The 19884-nt window shown below is 41.6% G+C and overlaps 1 protein-coding gene across 1 annotated transcript in view; it reads right to left on the reverse strand.

The window, feature by feature from the left end:
* The window catches only part of KDR (kinase insert domain receptor), a 45096-nt gene that overhangs the window by 12188 nt on the left and 13024 nt on the right, over positions 1–19884 (reverse strand). Inside the window, exons 7-22 of the mRNA XM_045881129.3 lie at positions 19425–19602; positions 17897–18011; positions 17645–17808; positions 15645–15798; positions 14603–14726; positions 13997–14105; positions 12806–13147; positions 10544–10690; positions 10071–10202; positions 7667–7773; positions 7099–7234; positions 6623–6727; positions 4986–5099; positions 4322–4410; positions 3595–3748; positions 1582–1679 (exon numbers count right to left, since the gene is read on the reverse strand). Of these exons, the coding sequence (XP_045737085.1) occupies positions 1582–1679; positions 3595–3748; positions 4322–4410; positions 4986–5099; positions 6623–6727; positions 7099–7234; positions 7667–7773; positions 10071–10202; positions 10544–10690; positions 12806–13147; positions 13997–14105; positions 14603–14726; positions 15645–15798; positions 17645–17808; positions 17897–18011; positions 19425–19602 (2268 nt within the window). The remainder of the gene's footprint in view (positions 1–1581; positions 1680–3594; positions 3749–4321; positions 4411–4985; positions 5100–6622; positions 6728–7098; positions 7235–7666; positions 7774–10070; positions 10203–10543; positions 10691–12805; positions 13148–13996; positions 14106–14602; positions 14727–15644; positions 15799–17644; positions 17809–17896; positions 18012–19424; positions 19603–19884) is intronic.

Here is a 19884-nt window from a genome sequence, read left to right on the forward strand (position 1 = left end):
AGGAAAACCTAATTCCCCCTGCTTTCTCTCCACTCTTTTCTGGTCCTCAGTTTCTCTCGTCTAGACATTCCCCATCCTCATTTAACTTCCTACTACTGAGCAGCTTTAGCTTCACCTGGTAGATTTGTAAGGGAATAAAAGTCTGGGGAACATTTGTAAATGAATGAAGGGCTCAGAGGAGAATTCTGAAGCCAGGGCAGGAGTGATCCCGGGAACCAGGCATGGCTGACCACCCCACACCCTTGTCTCTGTGCAGCACTTCCTTCTGAAAGAGGCATATTCAAAAGCATTCTGTCAAGCATGACTGAGCAAGACAGGAGATTCCAAAAACTAGATAGTCCTCTCTACTTTTCCCCCAATCAAAGAGCTTCCTTTTTCAGCCCAACAACCAGGTAGTCTTCAAGACACCAGCTGGTAGATGCAAGGGAACTTGACGGTCCCCACCCCATTCCCTTCCCAGTCGAAAGATACCCTGACTAAACAGCAGGCTCTGGCCTTTAAAAATAATAATAAAATATTATTTTCTCCTTGGGAGAAAGGAGACAAGAGCTCCCGGACAGAAACTATCGAGATCCTGAGGCTCTAAAGCTGTGACAAGGTTTAAGCTTCAGAAAAAGAAATGGGTTAGAGATTTCACTCTAATTTAGAAAAGCAAAAAGTTAAGTCTTTCTTCCCCACCCCACCCCAGGAGGGTGCAGCCAATGCATTCTGTCAACTGATCATTTTTCCTAAAACTTAATTTGATTTTCCTTATTTAATATAAAACCATCCATTCTACCCTTTCCAGAGGGGTGACTTCAACCGACCCCGCTCCCGCCGTGGTGTTTACAGCCTCTGGAATATTTGTAACTTGTCACGTCCCCACCTCAGCCTTTGTTTGGCCTACTTTTCTAATTTTAGCTTTTATAATCGCTCTCATCTGAAGCCTGTCCTTCCTGCTTTCTAATTATACCACTAACAAATACTTTTTGATGGATGGTGATGAATGTAAAATAAATTAAAAATAGACTCTCTCATGCCAAGATATCTGCAAGGCTCAGTCCCTCACCTTTTCCAGGTCGCTGCTCAGATGTCACATTCTTATAAAGCCTTCCCTGTTCACTGTTTAAAATTGATGTACACAAACACAGAAGCATAATGCACACCCAAACACAGCACTCTTGTATACTCTCTAACCCTTTCCTGCTTATTTTTCCCCATAGTGCTTATTTCCCTTCCAACCTACTATGTATTTGACCTGTTTATATTGTTCACCACTTGTTTCACCCAATAGGATGTAAACTCCATGAAGGATGAGAGTTTTGCCTGTTGGTTCACACAGTATCCTTAGTGCTTAGGAGACTGCCTGCACTTCATAGATGGTCGATAAATATTTATCACATGAGTTAGTTAATTTCATGAAATCCTTACACCTCCTTAAATTAGCAGACATGGGGTCTCTCCAACAGAACTCTTCGAATAGTCCCAGCAGTGGAGAACAAATTACAGTCCCTAACCAAACTCCAGTGGCTGGCACTGGAAATCTTACTTCCAGATCTGTGATCTGAATAGATACTTCAGGTCCCCCCTGAGCTGTCTTACCTTCCGTGATGCCAAAAACTCCATGCCCTTAGCCACTTGGAAGCTGTAACAGATGAGATGCTCCAAGGTCAGGAAGTTCTTGTACAGATCTTCAGAAACTGTCAGAAGATGTAGGAGGACAGAGATCAGTATTGCCACCAAAAACTATTTGTTCCTAAGTTTGTTAGAGTAATCTTCATCTTAACACTTGGGAGTTAAACTTCTGGAAATAGAAGCAGAGAGAAAAATGCCTGTATCTTCTGTAAATTTGCTGAATCCCGGTATTATTAGCTTTCATCATACCCCTTAGCAGAAAAAAAAAAAAAAAAAGTTGGTTTTTTTTTTTTTTCCATCTTAGTCAAATTGAACTAGCAAATCCAGGAGGCAGAAGGGAGCTACATTTGGCAGAGATGGCAAGGAGAGAAAGAGGACTTTTTTAAGTTTGCTGTTTTAAACTGTTATTTTTTTTGTCCATGTACCCAGAGGGATAAACAATAGTTTCATATCAAGAACTCTAAAAATAAAACAACAATATTCAGGGTCATTGAATCTTTTCTCTCCAGGCTTTGTCCTGGGACAAAGGCCAAAGGTCAAATTATAATCTACAACAGATAACCAAAAATACCAGAAATATATTTACTTCTCTCATTTTCAAGCTGCGAAAGTGCTGTAAACACATTAAAACAGGCCTGAGAGGATGCTTTTTTCCCTTCAAGGATATGAATGAGAGGTGACAGGAACATTGAGAGAAAGATGGTTTTACGTAAATTGGTGGTATTTATTTCCGTGCAACTGGTACAAATAAACACTAAGACATTAATGGGTGTTTCAACATGATCTCTTAACTTTGGTCAGATAAGATAAGACATGGCTTCTCTCCTAGAGACAAATACCAGAGTAAATGAAAACTCACTTGTAATAATAACCTTGTAAGTATTAAAAAGACTGAGAACCTTTTTCTCAATGATTTTTTTATGCTTAGGGCTAGAGGGCTCTCAGTTAACAATTAGTGAAAGACAAATTCCAGGCCAACACCCTTTCTACTCCAACTGAGTATCCCAGTCCTTCGGGTTTCCAGTGCACTGGCCACCATTTTGTGAGAGAGAAGGATGGGACAGAGAGGGCGCCACTCAGTGTGGGCCCAGTTACGTGAGGTCTAGATGGCCTCTCCACACTCTTCTAGACCAAGTTCCAGCTTTGTACACCCTGCTCGGCTTCTAAGAGAAAGAAGCCAGATTTAAGTTCTATCTGTAGCCTCATGTCTAGGGAAAGGGAAGCAAGTTTCTCTCACTATTTCATGACTGGATTTTTCTAAGCTCATGCCTCAAGAGGAGCCAGCTGTCAGGAAGCTCCATCTCTACATCCATGGAGCTGTCTCTGCTCCTTCTAAGGGAAGCAGAGAGACAGTGTATCCTGGAGCTGGAAGAAATCCTGGAAGTTAGACTGCGAACACAGCTCTACTCAGAGAGAACACTAAAATATCACTGGAAGCATAACTGGATAAAGAAAAATATGCTTACCAAGACTCCTCTGAGGAAGTATGGTTGCAAGAAAGACTTGAGAAGCCACTTGGAATCGGGTAGAAGCAGCAGGTGATCCCTACGCTGCCTTGGAGAGGTCCGGTGACTCAGGGAGTGTGGGGCTGAACTGCTTAGGGCAATGGGGAGGCTAATCAACCACCGGAGAGCCTCCTTTGTCCTCCGGGAATAAAGTGCTGAGTCTCTCCTGCTACTAAATGCTGAACCAATAGCCTCAAAGCATTGGTTTGGTTGTTGCTGACTGCTTGGCCCTCCTGGGATACTGAGATTTCTCAGGCTCGCCCCATGCTTTGCCTCACAACTTAGCCAGCTGCTTAGTTAGGGCTTCCACAACTCTCTTTTGGGAAAACTGAATGGAGGAGTCTAGAAATTTAGGTCTCTTCCAAATATGAGGGAGTATTGAACTTTTCCCATGACAAAATTCCTCGTAACACTCTATCACTTTCTCTTTCCTGCAAGAGCACGCGTTAAGTGTAGAGAAAGCAATGGCAGGTACCTTCCTCTTCCTCCACATCACTGAGGGACTTCTCCTCAACAAATCCAGAGCTGGCTGAGCTCTGACTACTGGTGATACTGTCCAAGCGGCGTTTCGGATCCATAGTGATTTCCCCAACGTATTCTTTCCCTTGACGGAATCGTGCCCCTTTGGTCTATAAAGAAGCAAATGCACAAACTCCTTGAATACAAAAGAGGTCTCTAGAAAACAATTATAGCTATTAAAAGCAGACAAGAAGGACATCAGTTTCAGGAATATGGAATCTTTAGGCTGGAATTTGGGGTAAGTGTTCTACATAATAGATTTTCTTCCATAAAGCCTAGTTTCTTCTTTAGCTTAAAGAGATAAACGCATTGTTTCAAGTGTATTTCAGACACACTTCCAACATTAGGGTGCTCTTTATGGAGGGACTGACACTCCATGGGGCCAAATACTGCTAGGAGAGAGAGAGAAAATAATCCAGAGATATCCTTCCCTTTCCTTAATCATGCCCACCTTCTCCCCTCCTCAGGCACCATCTCTAATGGGTCAGTAGATTAGAGTCACAAAACAAAAACAAAAACAAAAACCAACCACGAGAAGATATGTCCCCCAGCAGGTAAAAGAGGAAATTAAAACAGCCAAAAGAAGATTCCTCACAAGTTCTTCACCGCATTTTAACAGCGAAAGATTAACCTATATCTTCCTCCATTTTACAATGCAGCCAGAGCTAAGTTAAATGACATACCTTGTAGGGGACAAATTCATTTCTCTTGTTCCTTAAGTAAGTTGACAGGTTTCCAAACTTGCAAAACTCCACAATCACCATGAGTGGCCCTGCAGACAGCACAGCATATTAAGAAAGGAAAACGTTTCCATTCATGTATCTCATCAAGTGTTTAATTCATGGATGAACCAGAAGATATCATCGAAGGACACTACAAACTTTCACCGGGCCAGGATCATCGAAATCAGCTGGTCACAATGCCCTTATAATGTAGCTTTTCTTTTACCAACTGGCAATTCCACAGCAAGATGGACCAAATTTTTGGAAGAAAATCCACCCACTTGCTTTTCAACACAATCACCTAAGATGATTCCATTTTAGGGGGAACTACTCTTAAGGTCTTTGCTTTCAGGTTTTTTGAGAGGTTTACCTTTCTCATCTGAACCTCTCACACAAGCAGCAAACTGCAGTATAGTAAGATGGCATTTTCTAATTCACAGGAAGTTCTGGAATAATTTATAGTGTCCATTAAACCTCCACGAAATATATTTATATCTAGGAATCTGGCAAAGCATCCTAAGTTAAGGAAATCAAGGCCATGGGAGCTGAGGGGTTTCCCTGAAATACCAGCAGAAAATCATATGCCAAAATCATCAGGCCACCAGAACCATCCACAGATACTCACCTCCTGGCTTGGTACAGGCACCTAGAAGATTGACCACATTGAGATGGTGGCCAATATGAATGAGGATCTTGAGTTCAGACATGAGGGCTCGGTGTTCACTGTGTGTTGCTCCTTCTACAAATATATGGCAAAGAGGGAAATCATAAACGTGGGCATTAGCTGAGGAGAATCTGTGCCCCACTGCACTCATGTGTACAAACTACCCTCTAGGGATAATACAACTGTGATCCAATTTACAGACTGGGTGCCTTGAAAGTCAAGTGTAAATTATATTTTCCAATTCTTACTTTAAGTGCACCCAGAACGTTTGATATTTAAAGGAATCCATTGTGAAGTCTTTTGCAAAATGGAGAATACATCTGCAAATGGAATCATGCCCAGATTTTCTTCTCTTACAAAATTGGATTTTCATATATCAGGTTGACTCTGCTTCTTAGGGCCTGATTATTTCAGTCCTTCCTCGTAAGGAAGCAACACCATGTATTAAATATCCTTATGTGTTAGGGGCTATGCTGAAGTTACCGCCAATCAGTGCCAAGCAGGAAACTTAACAGGGGCCAGCTGGCAAGGCCAGTTGGCCCAAGAGGCTGATGAGGCTAAAACTGCAAGTGTGATCCTGTACAGACCGGTACACTTCCCTCTAATTCACACACACGGTCTACACCTCAGACCCTGATGAGCGACCTCAAAATTGCACACATCCTTAGCCGCAAGGGAGAATAGGTTAAAGGAGAGGGATGGCTTTGAAATGCATAGGACCTACTGGCCACGGGTCCGCAGCCCTGCCTCCATCAGTGGAAGCACATCACGACTGGAGCTAACAGCTGTGTATGCACCACCTCCCCAAATTAGAATAACAAGACCAGAATTGCATTACTATTAGGATTAACCATTGTTTATAAAGCTTTTAATTTTTAACACGTCACCTGTGGTCCTTTTTTTCCTAGTGCAACCGTTATCTTCATAGGAGAAAATCTTTCACATATTCCAATTCTAGGAAACATGCTGTTTTTGCACTCTACTATTTTTACTGATTATATTAAATTTCTTTCCATGTCTCTACATGGTCTATAATTATCTCACTAATGCACCATAATACATTAAGAAACAATTTATATGGGCGCCTGGGTGGCTCAGATGGTTAAGCGTCCGCCTTCAGCTCAGGTCATGATCCCAGGGTCCTGGGATCGAGTCCCGCATCGGGCTCCCTGCTCCTTGGGAGCCTGCTTCTCCCTCTGCCTCTCTCTCTCTCTCTCTCTGTCTCTCATGAATAAATAAATAAAATTTAAAAAAAAAAAGAAACAATTTTTACATCGCCAAGGTATTATTTTCCTCTAGTCAGGCCACTAAGTACAGTTGTATAAGCTATATGCCCTGCACAAGGGCCCTCAGGCGCAGTGGGGAAGTGGGTGAAGCTGCAGCCCATCCTCAACTTTGCCTGCCAGGGCACGCACCCTCACATGAGGCCATGAAAGAGGAACCTTTTCCCAATCTGTACAAAGGTATCACCTAAGCCAGCCACAAGCTTGGCTAGTGGGCTCACCTAACCACAGAGCTGCCGATACAAGTCTTTCATCATGTTTGCAGACCGGATGAAACAGATAGAGGGATATAGCGCCATATAATTTTGCTTTTACCTTTTAACATTTTGACGGCCACCGTCCTGCAAGTTGCCGTCTTGTCGATTCCAAAGGCATCCGCTTCAATCACTTGGCCAAAGGCACCACGACCGAGAGGCTTACCTATAGTCAACGATGACAGCAAACAAAACAGACTTAGACTCTGACAGCACCAAAGTGACATGCAGAGATTCCGATTAGATTGGGTCACCAAACATCCCAGTTTAACTCGGAGAAGCCAGCTCAACTCCCTTATCTTGGCTTCAGTATTTAATACCCCTCCCCCTTTGCTCTCCAAATGTCCTGCTTTGGATAATTGTACACAGACCCTAATTCTAGGTGACTAAAAGGATGATTACTCAAATTCAAGAGACAGAATGAATATTCTGAACCTGGATCCAACATGTGAATAAACTAGATTTTGTCATCATCCTAAAGGAGGAAGAGATGTCCTGGTAAACCCAACATCAACTTAATACCACTTGAAAACACACCTAGTTTCAGCCGGTCTCTGGGGAACTCCCATTTGCTAGCATCATAAGGCAGGCGTTCACAGTGCTCATCCAAGGGGAGTTCATCTGGATCCATGACGATGGACAAGTAGCCTGTCTTCAGTTCCCCTCCATTGGCCTGGAAAGCATTATTCCTTCCAGTCACATACGCTCTGTTGTCTGGCTGTTGTTTTTTGTGTGCTTATTATTGTTGTTTATAGAAGCCCCATTTCTGATGTCTCATTTTCAAATAAAACTCATGAAGTTTGAGAGTGAGTCCTATTATAATCCTGCATCCAGTGTCCCCTTAGCCCCCAAATGAGCTCGGAATGAAGTACTTAAATCTTAATTACACTAGACAGTCCAAGCCCTTTTCTCCTCTAGTGGCTTCTATCAATTAAAGCCCAGTGGTCCAGCCAAAAGAAAGTGGGAAAGAATGTTATTGTATTGAAATAAAACTGTGCCCATTGAGCCAATAACAATGGGAAGAAACAACTCAAAGAGCCCCAGTCAGCTTTCATTAATCATGAAAACCAACGTACATGGGATGGAAGGGAAATGATTTTGTTACCCGCTTAACGGTCCGTAGAACGATGACAAGTAATAACCAGAAGAACATGGCAATCACTGCCGTGCCTACTAGAATAATGACTTCCAGGTTCGTCTTCTCCTGGGCACCTGGAAAGACGAAATTGAATGAGCATCGACAGTTGAAAACCCGTACCTTTTTATATAAGACAACAAAGTTCAACACTAAAGCAAGATCTCAAGTTTACCAACTTGGAAAAAGTCCTAGACAATAATAGTCACAAGCCTCTAAGTAGGAGGGAGTCTATAACATTCTTAATGGATAATTTAAAGTTTGAAAAACACTGCCCATGAAAACCTCCAATGATAAAATTCCAAAGTTAAGGATAGAAATTAAGGATATCAAGGATAGAAATGCTGATGTCTTACAAGAAAAACATATGAAGTGTTTGGAGGAAGAGCAGTCTTTGATGGAAAGAAAACAGATCACATTCTACAGGGAAGAAAAGAAGCATGTTTTAATTCACAGTAAGTTCTAGAATAATTTATAGTGGCCTCTTTCTAGAGAAAATAAATGTCTGGTTTTGCATGGATAGTCTGTTTTCATCTGTATAGAGTTTGAGAAAGGATTATATAAGAAAACAAGTGGCTGAGTGGGATTGGTTACTATGCACCCCCTAGGTGCTCATTACTTTAAATACATCATCCCACTTAATCTTCTCAACAACGCTCAGTTTTCAAATGGAGAAACAAGCCCAGAGAGGTTAAGCTCTTTCATAAAGGGCACACAGCAAGTTGGGGGAGTGGTCAAGAGTAAAGACTAAACAAAGTCTGTCCAACACCAGTTAGCCATCACACTACCTTGCCCTTGTGTGGCAGGAGCCTGAGTTAGGAAAAGAGAGAAAGCCAAGATGAGAGCATCCCACGTGGCCTGGCGATAAAATGAGTTTAAACCACCCATGAAAGGTAAGGCAGAGGTCGGCAGGGAAAGCTGCAGATACTCAGGGCTCCAGAGGACAGCTCTGAGTGGGAGAAATTAAATGCCAGAGGAGGCTTTCAACTAGGAGTGATTAGCAAAGAGGCGATAAGGAGACAATTATCACCTAGGGCTTCCCATCGGATGAGTGTAGCGTGAATCGAATAAGCTGTCCAAGTGGCCCAAGGCAGCCTCAAAAAGGCAGAAGAACAAGGAATTAACTAGTTAGCCAAGTAAGAGCTAACAGTGGAGAACCAAGTACCAAGTACGGCTTAGAAGTCGATTCTGTTTCCCTGGTGGTCCTATTAAAATAAATTTCATTACACAGAGGTCTAAAAGTCCATTATACATAGTAAAAAGCTCAAAGATTCAATTGTCTATATAAGTTAGTGTGTTAATATTCCCATAATAAGATTTGGGAACCTAAGAGAAGACTTAAATATCTACCTTTCTTCTTCTTAGTACTCCCTTTTGGGTACAAGTAAATACAAGCTCTGTGGGTAGCCCGTTGCAAACACCCCAACAGAGGTGAGGCAGAGCACGGGAGAGAGCTGGAAGTCCCTGCTAGGATCTGCCCTCAACATGAAGCCCTTTGGAAGTGACAAAAGCACCATGTCACTTGAAATTTTTATTTATTTCACACACTTGAAATCTTTTTTGCAAGTGCAGTTCATGAAATGGTAATAAGCCTCCAGATTGGAAAACAAGTCATCAAGATGTAACCGATTTGACAGATGAAGGGAACTAAAATCTAGACATTGAGAGACAAGTTAGGATGAGTTCATAAAAATTCATCAGCTATTCCTTCTGTCACCATCCTTCTTTCTTCTCCTTGTATACCATTCCTTTACCCACGTAATAGAGTTTCATTGCTCCCCCGATAGATTCTTTTTTAAAATTGGAATACACTTCTGAAGAGAAAATATCCTGTCACAAATTACCTTTCCCATCTGGAAAAATGCCAGATTTCACCTCACTCCTCCATCCACATAGGAATTTCCTTTAACATTTAGACACCCTAAAACTTCCACATCAGAGAAGCAAGGGTCTATTGTTCACGAATAAATTTTAATTGTCTGTAGTCCAGCGAAAACTGTGAACCCTTGTGATTATCTGGATAGCATTGATTTTGATGGTTGAACAGTAATTCTAATGTTTTTTCAAGTAAATATAGGGGTATCACTTCCACAACAAGTTAACCAAGCCATTCAAATGAAGAAAAAAATAAGGGCAAGGAGGGTATTCCACCTGTCTGGCTAAGAAATTTTCCAAAGCGAGAACTGCAAGGATAGGAAATATGATACAAGCAAAATTCAAATAACATTGATTATGGTTTCTGGTTAAAATAATACGTACTTAGAATAGAACATATACAAAGTACAAAGATTATCAAAAATCACCCGAAGTGTGTGAGTATATATACAAGCTAAGTTTTTAAAACCACCTGATGTGTCCATGCATCTCCACTGACCTTCTACTATGAAAAATGCCTCCACTTTTGCACAACCAAGAACACTGCATGCCTGGCAGGTATAGAGGCCTTCATCCTCCTTCCTCACCCTGCGGATGGTTAGGTTCCGGTTCCCATCTTTCAGTACAATACCTAAGAGAAAAGAAAAATGATGTTTCTATTTGTGATGGGATCTGGTGGAGTTTTTCAGGAAAAAAAATCTAAAAATATAAATGGTGTCCTTTTCTTGGACTAGTATCTAATTCCAAAGAGTGGTACAGGATGCACTGCTGACTCATCACCCCCATGCTTCCATGAGAATTCAACAAGGCTCTGAATACTTTAATTCTGAATCTAGGAAATGAGCCAGACCATGGACACTAATATTGCCTTTTTTTTTTTCTACCTAAAACAAATCAAGACGTAATGTGGGGTTTAGAGCATGTCTCCAGGAGAATTCTGCAACTAATGAGAGATAGACATATTCTATTCACCTGAGTCTTCTACAAGTGTCTCATTGTCTTTAAACCACGTAACTTGTGGAGCGGGATTCCCAGACGTGGTGCATGAAACTTCAATGGTTTCACCAATGCTTGTAGTCTGATTCTCCAGGTTTCCAGTGATCATGGGTGCCACACGCTCTATGCACACACAAAAATCACACAACATTTAGTTATAACTTTTGAAATGGTTTTAACATCAGTAAACTAATAAATAGTTTAAACTTCACAAACAGTAAGCTGTTGATTTACTAAACTGCAAATACATAGAAGTTGATGACAATACCGTTGGTCACTGAGTAAAGTTAAATAAAACAAGTCAGGACAGTTGAGATAGATCACTACACCTCTTTGAACATTCCTATTAGTGATTCTAGCTGGTTGTCACATCACAAAATAAAGGTTGTCACTTTTATGGGTTTTTCCTCTAGACACAGCTTCCCCAAGGGGAAACGTTCCCTCCCATGAAAGTTCTAGCCAGTGACACCTATGAATTCCACCATATTTCTTTTGAAAGGTGTGAAACTTCACTGTAATTTAACAAAGAATGCCTTCTATTTATTTGACACTTTTTACAAAACTCACTTATACTATTTCTGTTGCTCACTATCAATCTTAGGATGGACAAGAATATTAACCTTATTTCACAGATGAAAGAACTGCAGTTCAGAGGGGTAAACAACTTGTCCAAGTCCCTATAACTGAGTAAGCGTTTGAACTAATAATAGAATCTGGTGAACCTAAAGGACTAGTCCAGTGTCATTTCCACTAAAACACAAATGAACAAGACAACAATCCCTAAAGAAAGTCAAAGATTTCAAGAAAATTAAGCCCATGGGTATTTCTTTCAATGTATAGCAAAACTTCAGATTTACCATACCATCAAAGGGTTATAGAAATATCTTTTCCAAAGCAATCAAAAAGAATCTTGCTGAAAGGATCCGCTTCAACATTTAACAAAATGAGATTACCTCAGTGGTGAACCACATTGGGGTCTAAGCAAATGTCCTGGGCTCTAGGCTATTCTAAGAATAATTTTAGGAAAACAACTTAGGAGTCCTTAGAGAAGCAAACCAGCTCATTGTGAGCACAGATTTCCTGGGCATGGCCTCCTTCACATCTCTCTCTAAATTCTTCCATTAATTTGAAGCCAGACTGGTCACTAAGGTGAACAGAAAACACATGGTCATATATGTGATAGGATATGAAGGGCCCGGGGAATGACTTCACCCAAAAACACTCCTTTTGACACCTAAGTCTTAACACCAGCAAACCTTACCCTAGTGTCTGTCTGACGATACCTCTTAAAATATGCCAAGACCTCCGAAGAAAATATTATTCCTCTAAAACCATGGTATAGATTCATTCACCTGGGCAGTTTGCTTCCCTTCTTAAGAGTAAAGTCAGACAACACATGTCTCTCAGAAACTGGGAAGGGACACTAAAGAGAGGAGAAAATGGAGAGAGTGGACACAAAGAGAACTTCCCAAATTTGTCGGATTTCCCCAGAGACAGAGGCATGGCTGCACAGCTTTTGTGCAAGACGCAGGTTAGAAGAGGTGTGGAGAGTGGCTCCCTGGGGAATTTACAAAGCTATCTGCTCATTAAAATTATCATCCCATTGATCTTTATGCTGGCCTACATGGGATGACCCAGAGGTACAGGCAGTGAGTGTAGCAGCCCTCCCAGGGGCTCTCCCAGGTCCTAAACAACCCCATGATCACACTCTTCATGCTGCAAACACCTTACTGAGCACTTAGTATGTGCCACTATGTTCTATGATGTGAGCTACAGCAAAAAGTAAGACAGGAAACAATCCCTGTCCTCATGGACACAGAGACCTCAACGTGCCAAGACCGCCCAGTGGTTGCCTGTGTTCTCATCTCGTCTACCTACTCACCACTGTGAACCTCTGAAACCTTCTTGGCTTGTAGTAGGCATTCCATGAATATGTGTCTACTAAAATATATGAATGTCAAGAATAAAGGAGGAATTTTCCCAGTTTAAGCTAATCCCTTGGTGGTACTAGTGAAATCCCATCATCAGAGCTGGAAAGAAACATGTTATTTTCTCTTTTTAATGCATCATTCCATCACTCTTCACCTCTTTCTGCCTCAAGAACGTTCAGTGAATAAGGTAAGTGTGCACCAGTCTACTTCATATGCTCCTATAGGACAATAATCTTTTTACAGTCCCTAAAAGCACTACACTGAAGGCATTCCAACTGTCTTTGATGACCCAGAATTGCCTCCCTACCTAAAACTGTGAGCTGTCTGACCACACAATGTTTTTTCTTTGTCTTCCTGTCCTGGGCAAAGCACACATAGTCTCCTTGGTCCTGCAAGGATGCGTTCTGGAGCTCCATGATCAAAATGTCACTTGTGCCATTAGAGATCTTGGTGGAGTTCATTTTCCAAAGAGCATCCAAGTTCTTGCAGACAGGTGTGGGCAACTCTCCCGAACGGATTGGCAGAGCCTGTGGGCTAAACTTGTACCACGTGAGGTCCTCAAACATAGTTCTGTCTGCAGAGCACCACAAAGACACGCTCTCCTGTTCAGTTGGCTGGGAGTGAGGTTGCAAAGTGATTTTAGGGCCCCCTGAAATATAAAACCCAAGATTAGAAGATGATGATTTAATTTGGGCAGCACACAATTCTCTTCTTGTGCCTTCGGACTGCTGTAAAGTACCAAGAAAACTGAAGCTCTAGCAATCCCAGACAGTGTAATACAAGGAGACAACCAAACTAGACAGTGCGGGCCCCAAAATGTACTATTTTACCAAGATGCATTCCGCAGATACATATCAAATCTCCACTTTGAGCTCTAAACACAGTTTTTGAGATTTAAAAAAAATCCAAAACATATCCAAAGCAGACAATTACAACATGGAACTTTATAAATTAGTTCCTTGTTGACACATCACACTCAATGACATTAAAGCTATATTTATGACAACAAATTAGCCCAGACTGAACTCTTTCACCTAGTCCAGGCAGCTAAAGCTTACCCATAAAACTAAGATGAACAGGCAGAATCAGCAGCATTGGGAGGAAACTGCCCCTATGTCATTACAATTCCCTCCAGAAAACTCAATGCTGTCAACTGTTCAGCAGCAGGCCCACCAATACTGAAGGAACCCCAAGAAGCCAAGCGCTGTGTTACACTCGGATGGTGGAGACATAACCATGAGGCAGGACTTGTGGCTAAAAACTATACGAAATAGTTTTTTCATAGTTCTGAGGGAATGGGAGAGTCAGTTGTACTGACTTCATATGAGCCCAGAAGCTAGCTGAGGAGTCTTCATTTATGAACGAAAGCACCCAGATTCAGTCCAAGTCCTCTCCTGAAACACCATGCCACTCAGGAATGGCAAGGACCACAGAGCATCAGACAGCTTAGCACCCACCCGGCAAGAGACCCAACCCCCCCTCACAGAGTGGTACTCACTGGTCACATGGAAGGAGATCACCCTCTCTCCTCTCCCAACTTTGTTGATGGCTTCACATTTGTACAAAGCTGACACATTTGCTGCTTGGATAACAAGGGTACTTACAGTCTATGGAAAAAACAAAACAAAACACAAATCCCGGGCCATAAACAACGGAGGCTGTGTGAGACCTGTGAGACCTGCCTACTCCATTCATATTACTGCACTGACCTTCTCAAATCCACGCAATTATAATTATGCTGGTGTGGCTCATGCATTACACAAAACGAGCATTGGAAACCAAAAAGAAAATAAAGTGTTTTAACAGGTACACATTTTCTCATTTCCGTATTTGTAAAATCACAATCACCTTACAACAGATGTACAGATTTAACAGCATACTTGTTTTACCTTTCTCTGATAAGATATTAATAAGTCAGTGGTGCTTCTAAAAGTCATTGGTTTTCAAACTAACTTAATATGTTAGTGTTTTATTGTACAATTAATGTGACTATCAATCTCCAATATCCCTCACATATGATTGACCCCATGCTTTCACTCCATCCTTCTAGCCTTCCAGAAAAGAGAGAGAGACAGATTTTCAAATTAAAGAACTTCAAACTCACTTTGTTTTTTCCTTCAATTATGGCAAATTGATTTTTGTTGACTTCAATTTTATTTCCCCCCTGGAAGTCATCCACATTTCTCCATTCTTTACAAGTATATGGGTTTGTCATTAAGACAGCTTGGCTATAAGGAAGAAATAACAGCTCTTATTATGACTTAATTTTTCTTTAGTTCAAGTCCACAGCAAGGAAAGGAGTCTGACTTTGGTTATTATGTTCTTAGAAATAACTTTCAACGCACACTACCACGTTACATGATTTGGCGCCAATTAAAAATAGGCCTCAGAAAAAAAGGAAGAGGTTCTAGGTAGATTCATTCAGGATACAGGAGGGAAACAGCTATTCTGGGAACAAACCTCCATTCATAAATTGAATCGACAAGACAATTCAAGCTAATTTAGTTCAAAGGAAGACAAGGAAACTAAGAAGTCATTGGGCTTCTTAAAGTAATCTCCCTGGGACTGTGGCCTTTGTGTAGGAAATGGTCAGCATCTGAGGAAGAAACTAGTAGTGACCATCTCAAAAACAACAACAGGAAGTGAACTGCTTGGGGTGGTAGTGGGTGGCCTGTTGTTTTGTCTTCCTAAGGATGTCTGGATTTATGTGAGAACCTGATAAGCTGGGCCTGAGAATCCAAAAGCTGCAGCCAGGCCTGTGGTTCCCTCATATCCATCAGCTCTTCCTCTGAGATGGACCTTCTCCCAGATAAGAAGGAAAGAGGGTGGTATTCACCAGTTGATTGGTATAAGGAGAAACACCAAAGATTAGCAATTGGCAAAGTGATCGAAGAGCCTGCGTTTGGAGAGGTGTGCACACCGGGGCTAAGCTAGGAAGAGAGCGCTAGCTAATCTCAAGGGGGGGGCACCCCAAGGAAAGACATGTCCTAAAACATAAGACATAGAGAAAGATGGAAGGATAGCAAAAGGACCAGTTGGGGCATAACTTTCTTAGGAATGGCCTTCTCGGGGTGGAATGGAGTCACACCACAGCGTACTGTAAGAAATGCACAACAACAGGCAAGAAGAGGCCATGGGCTACTCACACGGGCTTGTAGGCGCACTCCTCCAGCTGCCAATACCAGCGAATGTGATGCGGGGGCGGGACGGAGTAGACCGTGCACGTCAGCATCTGTGTGGTGCCGTACTGGTAAGAATCCACCAGAGAGATCAGGGACTTCTCACCGATCTGGGGTGGGACTGGAGATGGGAAAAGCCACGTTTTAATTGTCAATCCGCTTTGAGGAACAGAAAGTGGAAGTTTTCATCAACTGAAGCCTATGCTTCTATAAGCATGTGATTTTGCCCTCCTTTTGTTTTTCAAAGAACATCTAGACTTGGACACAGGAGATGTGACTTCTAGTGATAACCATCATCCTCATAAGTGGAGGACTGCGTGCAAGTCTGACCACCCTCTGCCTCAGTTTTCCTTGGTCTACATGATAAGGATAACTCTCCCTGTGCTCCCAATCTCAAAAGATCAGAAAGAAAGAAAATCATCGTGACTAGCACAGCAAATATGTTCATGATGTGCAAGCCATTGTTCTAAGTGCTCTGCATAGATTAATTCACCTAATCACACATGAGAAAAATGAAACAGAAACATTAAATGACTTGCCCAAGGTAACCCACCTCTCTTCCTTCTCCCTCCACTTCCTCCACTCCCTTCCTTCCTTCCTTCCTCCCTCCCTCTCTCCCTCCCTCCCTTCCGGTTCTTCCTTCCCCCTCCCCCTCTTCCTCACCCTTTTATTCTCGCTTTCCTTTTTTGGTTCCAAAGTCATTAATGCAAAACTATTCCCCCATCACTATCAACTTAAAGCCTCAAATTATACTCTCGAATTTTGACTTTTTTATGTTTATTTTATATAGCAGGGTAAATGTTAGGGTGAATCAAATGTTTAGTAACTTCATGAATTCTTGAGATGGGGTTATACACTGTCCATTTTTACATCTTTATTTGGTGTTCATTTTCTTCTCCCTACCCTACTTTTAGCTTTCCAGCTTCTCGCCATTCCCCAAGGCCCTACTCCTGAGTGGCTTCTGAGTGACCCTTTAAAATACTCCCTGAAGCTGATGTCCCAGAAAAGAAATGAAGCAGAGCTCAGCAGACATACAGAGTGGTGGCAGGATATATGGGGAAACACCGTAATTTACAAAAGAAGATCCCAAAGTTCTCCTATGCCATGCCGATAGGGAGAACAAAGAATTCCAACAGAAAAGCATTTCCCAAACTGTGTTTGGGACAAGAGATTAGATGGATTTCTAGGGTCGGAGGGGGATGCTCTGGTCAAATAACTTTGTCAAACCCTCCATCCTCTATGTCTCTTCCCCTGGAGAATGGCAATATGCATGAACACGTTAAATAAAGGTCCTGATAAGTCCTGCTATAAAGACACCTGTTGTACATCGATTTTACATCTCCTACACGTTCCATGATACCATTTTATTCCCCACCCAGAACGCTTTCAGTTTGGAAAAACAACGTTCAAATCATCCTTAAATCATAAACGTAGTATCTTCTCTTTATAGCCTCAGAGTCAGAGAGATTCTAGACTCCTGTTTTAAAAAAAAAAAAAATTTTTTTTTAAGTTCCAAGAAGCCAACAGTGTCAACCTGCAAAAGCCTTCTGAGTAGGAACCTGCCTGTGTATCAAACTAGCAGCTTCCCACAGAATCAAAAAGACACTTGCACATTTGCATGCCAGGTGCACAATTTCATGAGACAAGAGCAAAGGTAGTACTGCAACTGTCCCTGTAGGCATTCTTATTTCACAGCATAGAGCCGTCAAGTGTATCATCTATGTCAATACTGCATTTGACACCAAAGAGTCCATTTACATGGCCCCTGAAGCAAACATGTCCAGAGCGCACTGCCCTATACCTCATTTCAACTCCACTGATCTGGATCATTTTTATAAATAGAAGCCCATTCATGATGTGAGTGAAGCAACAGGTGACAAAGGAATGGTGGCCTGGCTGTTTAAGAAGATATAATCGTACTCTTTGTAATCAGTTTTGGGCAGAGAAGGAAAACTGAATAAACTCACCATTCACAACCAGAGATACCACGTGGCTCTGTTTCTCCTTTGACATGGGATTGGTGAGGACAACAGTATAATTTCCTGTATCTTTTTCACTCACTTCCATAATAATCAGTTCCTTCTCCCCTTTTATTGTGTGATTGGACTCAATGGGTCTTCCATTTTTATACCTTGGGGGAAAAAAATCCCAGGAATTAGTATAATTTAAGGGTTTTCTTTCAGATGGAACCACACTTTGCATTTATTTGCAATACTTACCATTTTATTTCAGGGGTAGGGTAAGCAAGGTACTTCACGGGGACTTTAACACGGTCTCCCACTGTGGCTTCCACCAAAGATTCCATGCTACTATCAAAAGCAACAAAAGGTTTTTCTGGAAGAAAATAAAAATAATTTTTCTCATAAATGTCAACTTATTATAAATGGTCATTTGGTTTAGTTTTTCATTTCAAGTGAAGAGACAAAGATCTGGGGAGTCTGAGTTGCCACAGTGTAGGGATTTCCCCACACTTCCTTTCCTTGTTCACAGTCCAGCTTCTCCCACACAACTGGCCTCTGCATTTGCTTTTCTCTCTCTCCAGGTGCACACTGCAAGCCTACTGACTGTTCAAGTCTCAATTCAAGCATTTGCTCCTCTGTGAAGCTTTCTCCAAGTCCTCCAGGGACCTTAGGGTGCTCCTTCTCTGCTCCTATGGCGCCCTATCCCTATCCGCTATATGCCCCAGGACTCAGTCCTCAGACCACTTCTCTTTAGCTACACCTTCCTCCAGGCTCAGCCATAAAGTGCCACCCACATTCCTACTAAATTTGTATTTCCTCCCCTGACTTCTCTGGGTTCCAGGTTTATATATTAAATATCTCCATTTGGAGGTTTAGTGGGCATGTCCAAATAAACAGACCCAACCCTGTTTCTCCAAATCTTACTTCCTGTCAGTCTTCCCTATCTAGGTAAATAAAACCACCATTCACTCATTTGCTCACACTAAAAATTCAAATCATCTTCCATTCTTTTTCTCTTACCCCTTACAGCCATTGAGTCAAAAGGCAGATCCTGCTGGCTCTATCTTCAAAAATGTATCCAGAATCAGATCATTTCTCTAAGCCACTCACCATCTCTCACCTGGATAACTGCAACAAGCCCCCCACTGGTCTCCCTACTTCTGCCCTTACTTCCCAAAAGTATTTCGCAAAAAATACATAGTAATCCTACAAAAACATAAACTGGAGCGTGTCTCTCTCTGCTCAAACCCTTCTATGATCATATTATAAAATCCAAAATCATTACCAAGGCCTATAAGTTGGGTGCCATATGAATTATCACCTAAACTGAGACATTTATGTGTTATTATGTGACATTAATGGAAGAGAATAAATAAGAAATTAGGTTATTTGTTCAAAGCCCCACAGATAGTAATTATAAATCCAGGCCTCTCCAAATACAAAACCCATGCTTATTCACACAGGCCTCTCAGTCTTGCAATAAAATGAAAATTTAAAGACTATCTTAGATAATAATACTCTGCTTATTATACTATTAGTAATAGCATTAACAACAAACGCAACAAGTAAAATTTAGTGAGCACTTACTGTATTAGCTCGTCTCATTATTAAAGTTGGGATTTGAACCCAAGTTGTGCTCTTGACCTCTGGGTCATATGGTCTCCCTAGCAGGAGCTCAAAAATGTCTTCTGAATGAACCAAATAGGAATCACTAGCTGACTTAAATTTATTTAAATTATCTCACTTTTCAAGGCACAGCATAATCCCAAAGGAGATCTTAGCTTACCATGGACCCTGACTGATGTGTTGCTCTTCATGGTCATCATCCCACTGGAAGCCTCACAGATATACTGCCCTTGGTCACTCCGGGTTACACCATCTATAGTCAAGGTGCTCAAAAATTTCTTCATCTCACTCCCAGACTGGGTTTTTAGGTCCCGGATAACAAGTTTTTTATGCCGATGCTGAAAAAGAGTTCACCGAACTTTCAAAGTCCAGCATAACATTACCTGGTAGCTTCTAGATACCCACAAGATCAAGTCTTGGCCCTCGGCGAACACTATTCATGCTAAAAATAAGGGACTTCAGAACATTTCATATCACCTAAGCAACCAATATATTTGGTTTCAGGAGAAATAAATGGAACCAACTGAATTAAGGTTTTTTGTTTTTTTTTTTTTTTAAGATTTTATTTATTTATTTGAGAGAGAGAATGAGAGACAGAGAGCACGAGAGGGAGGAGGGTC

This window comes from Mirounga angustirostris, unplaced genomic scaffold (assembly GCF_029215605.1).
Source record: "Mirounga angustirostris isolate CCGP_5_RB_7025 unplaced genomic scaffold, mMirAng1.0.hap1 SCAF_2, whole genome shotgun sequence".
Lineage (NCBI taxonomy): Eukaryota > Metazoa > Chordata > Mammalia > Carnivora > Phocidae > Mirounga > Mirounga angustirostris.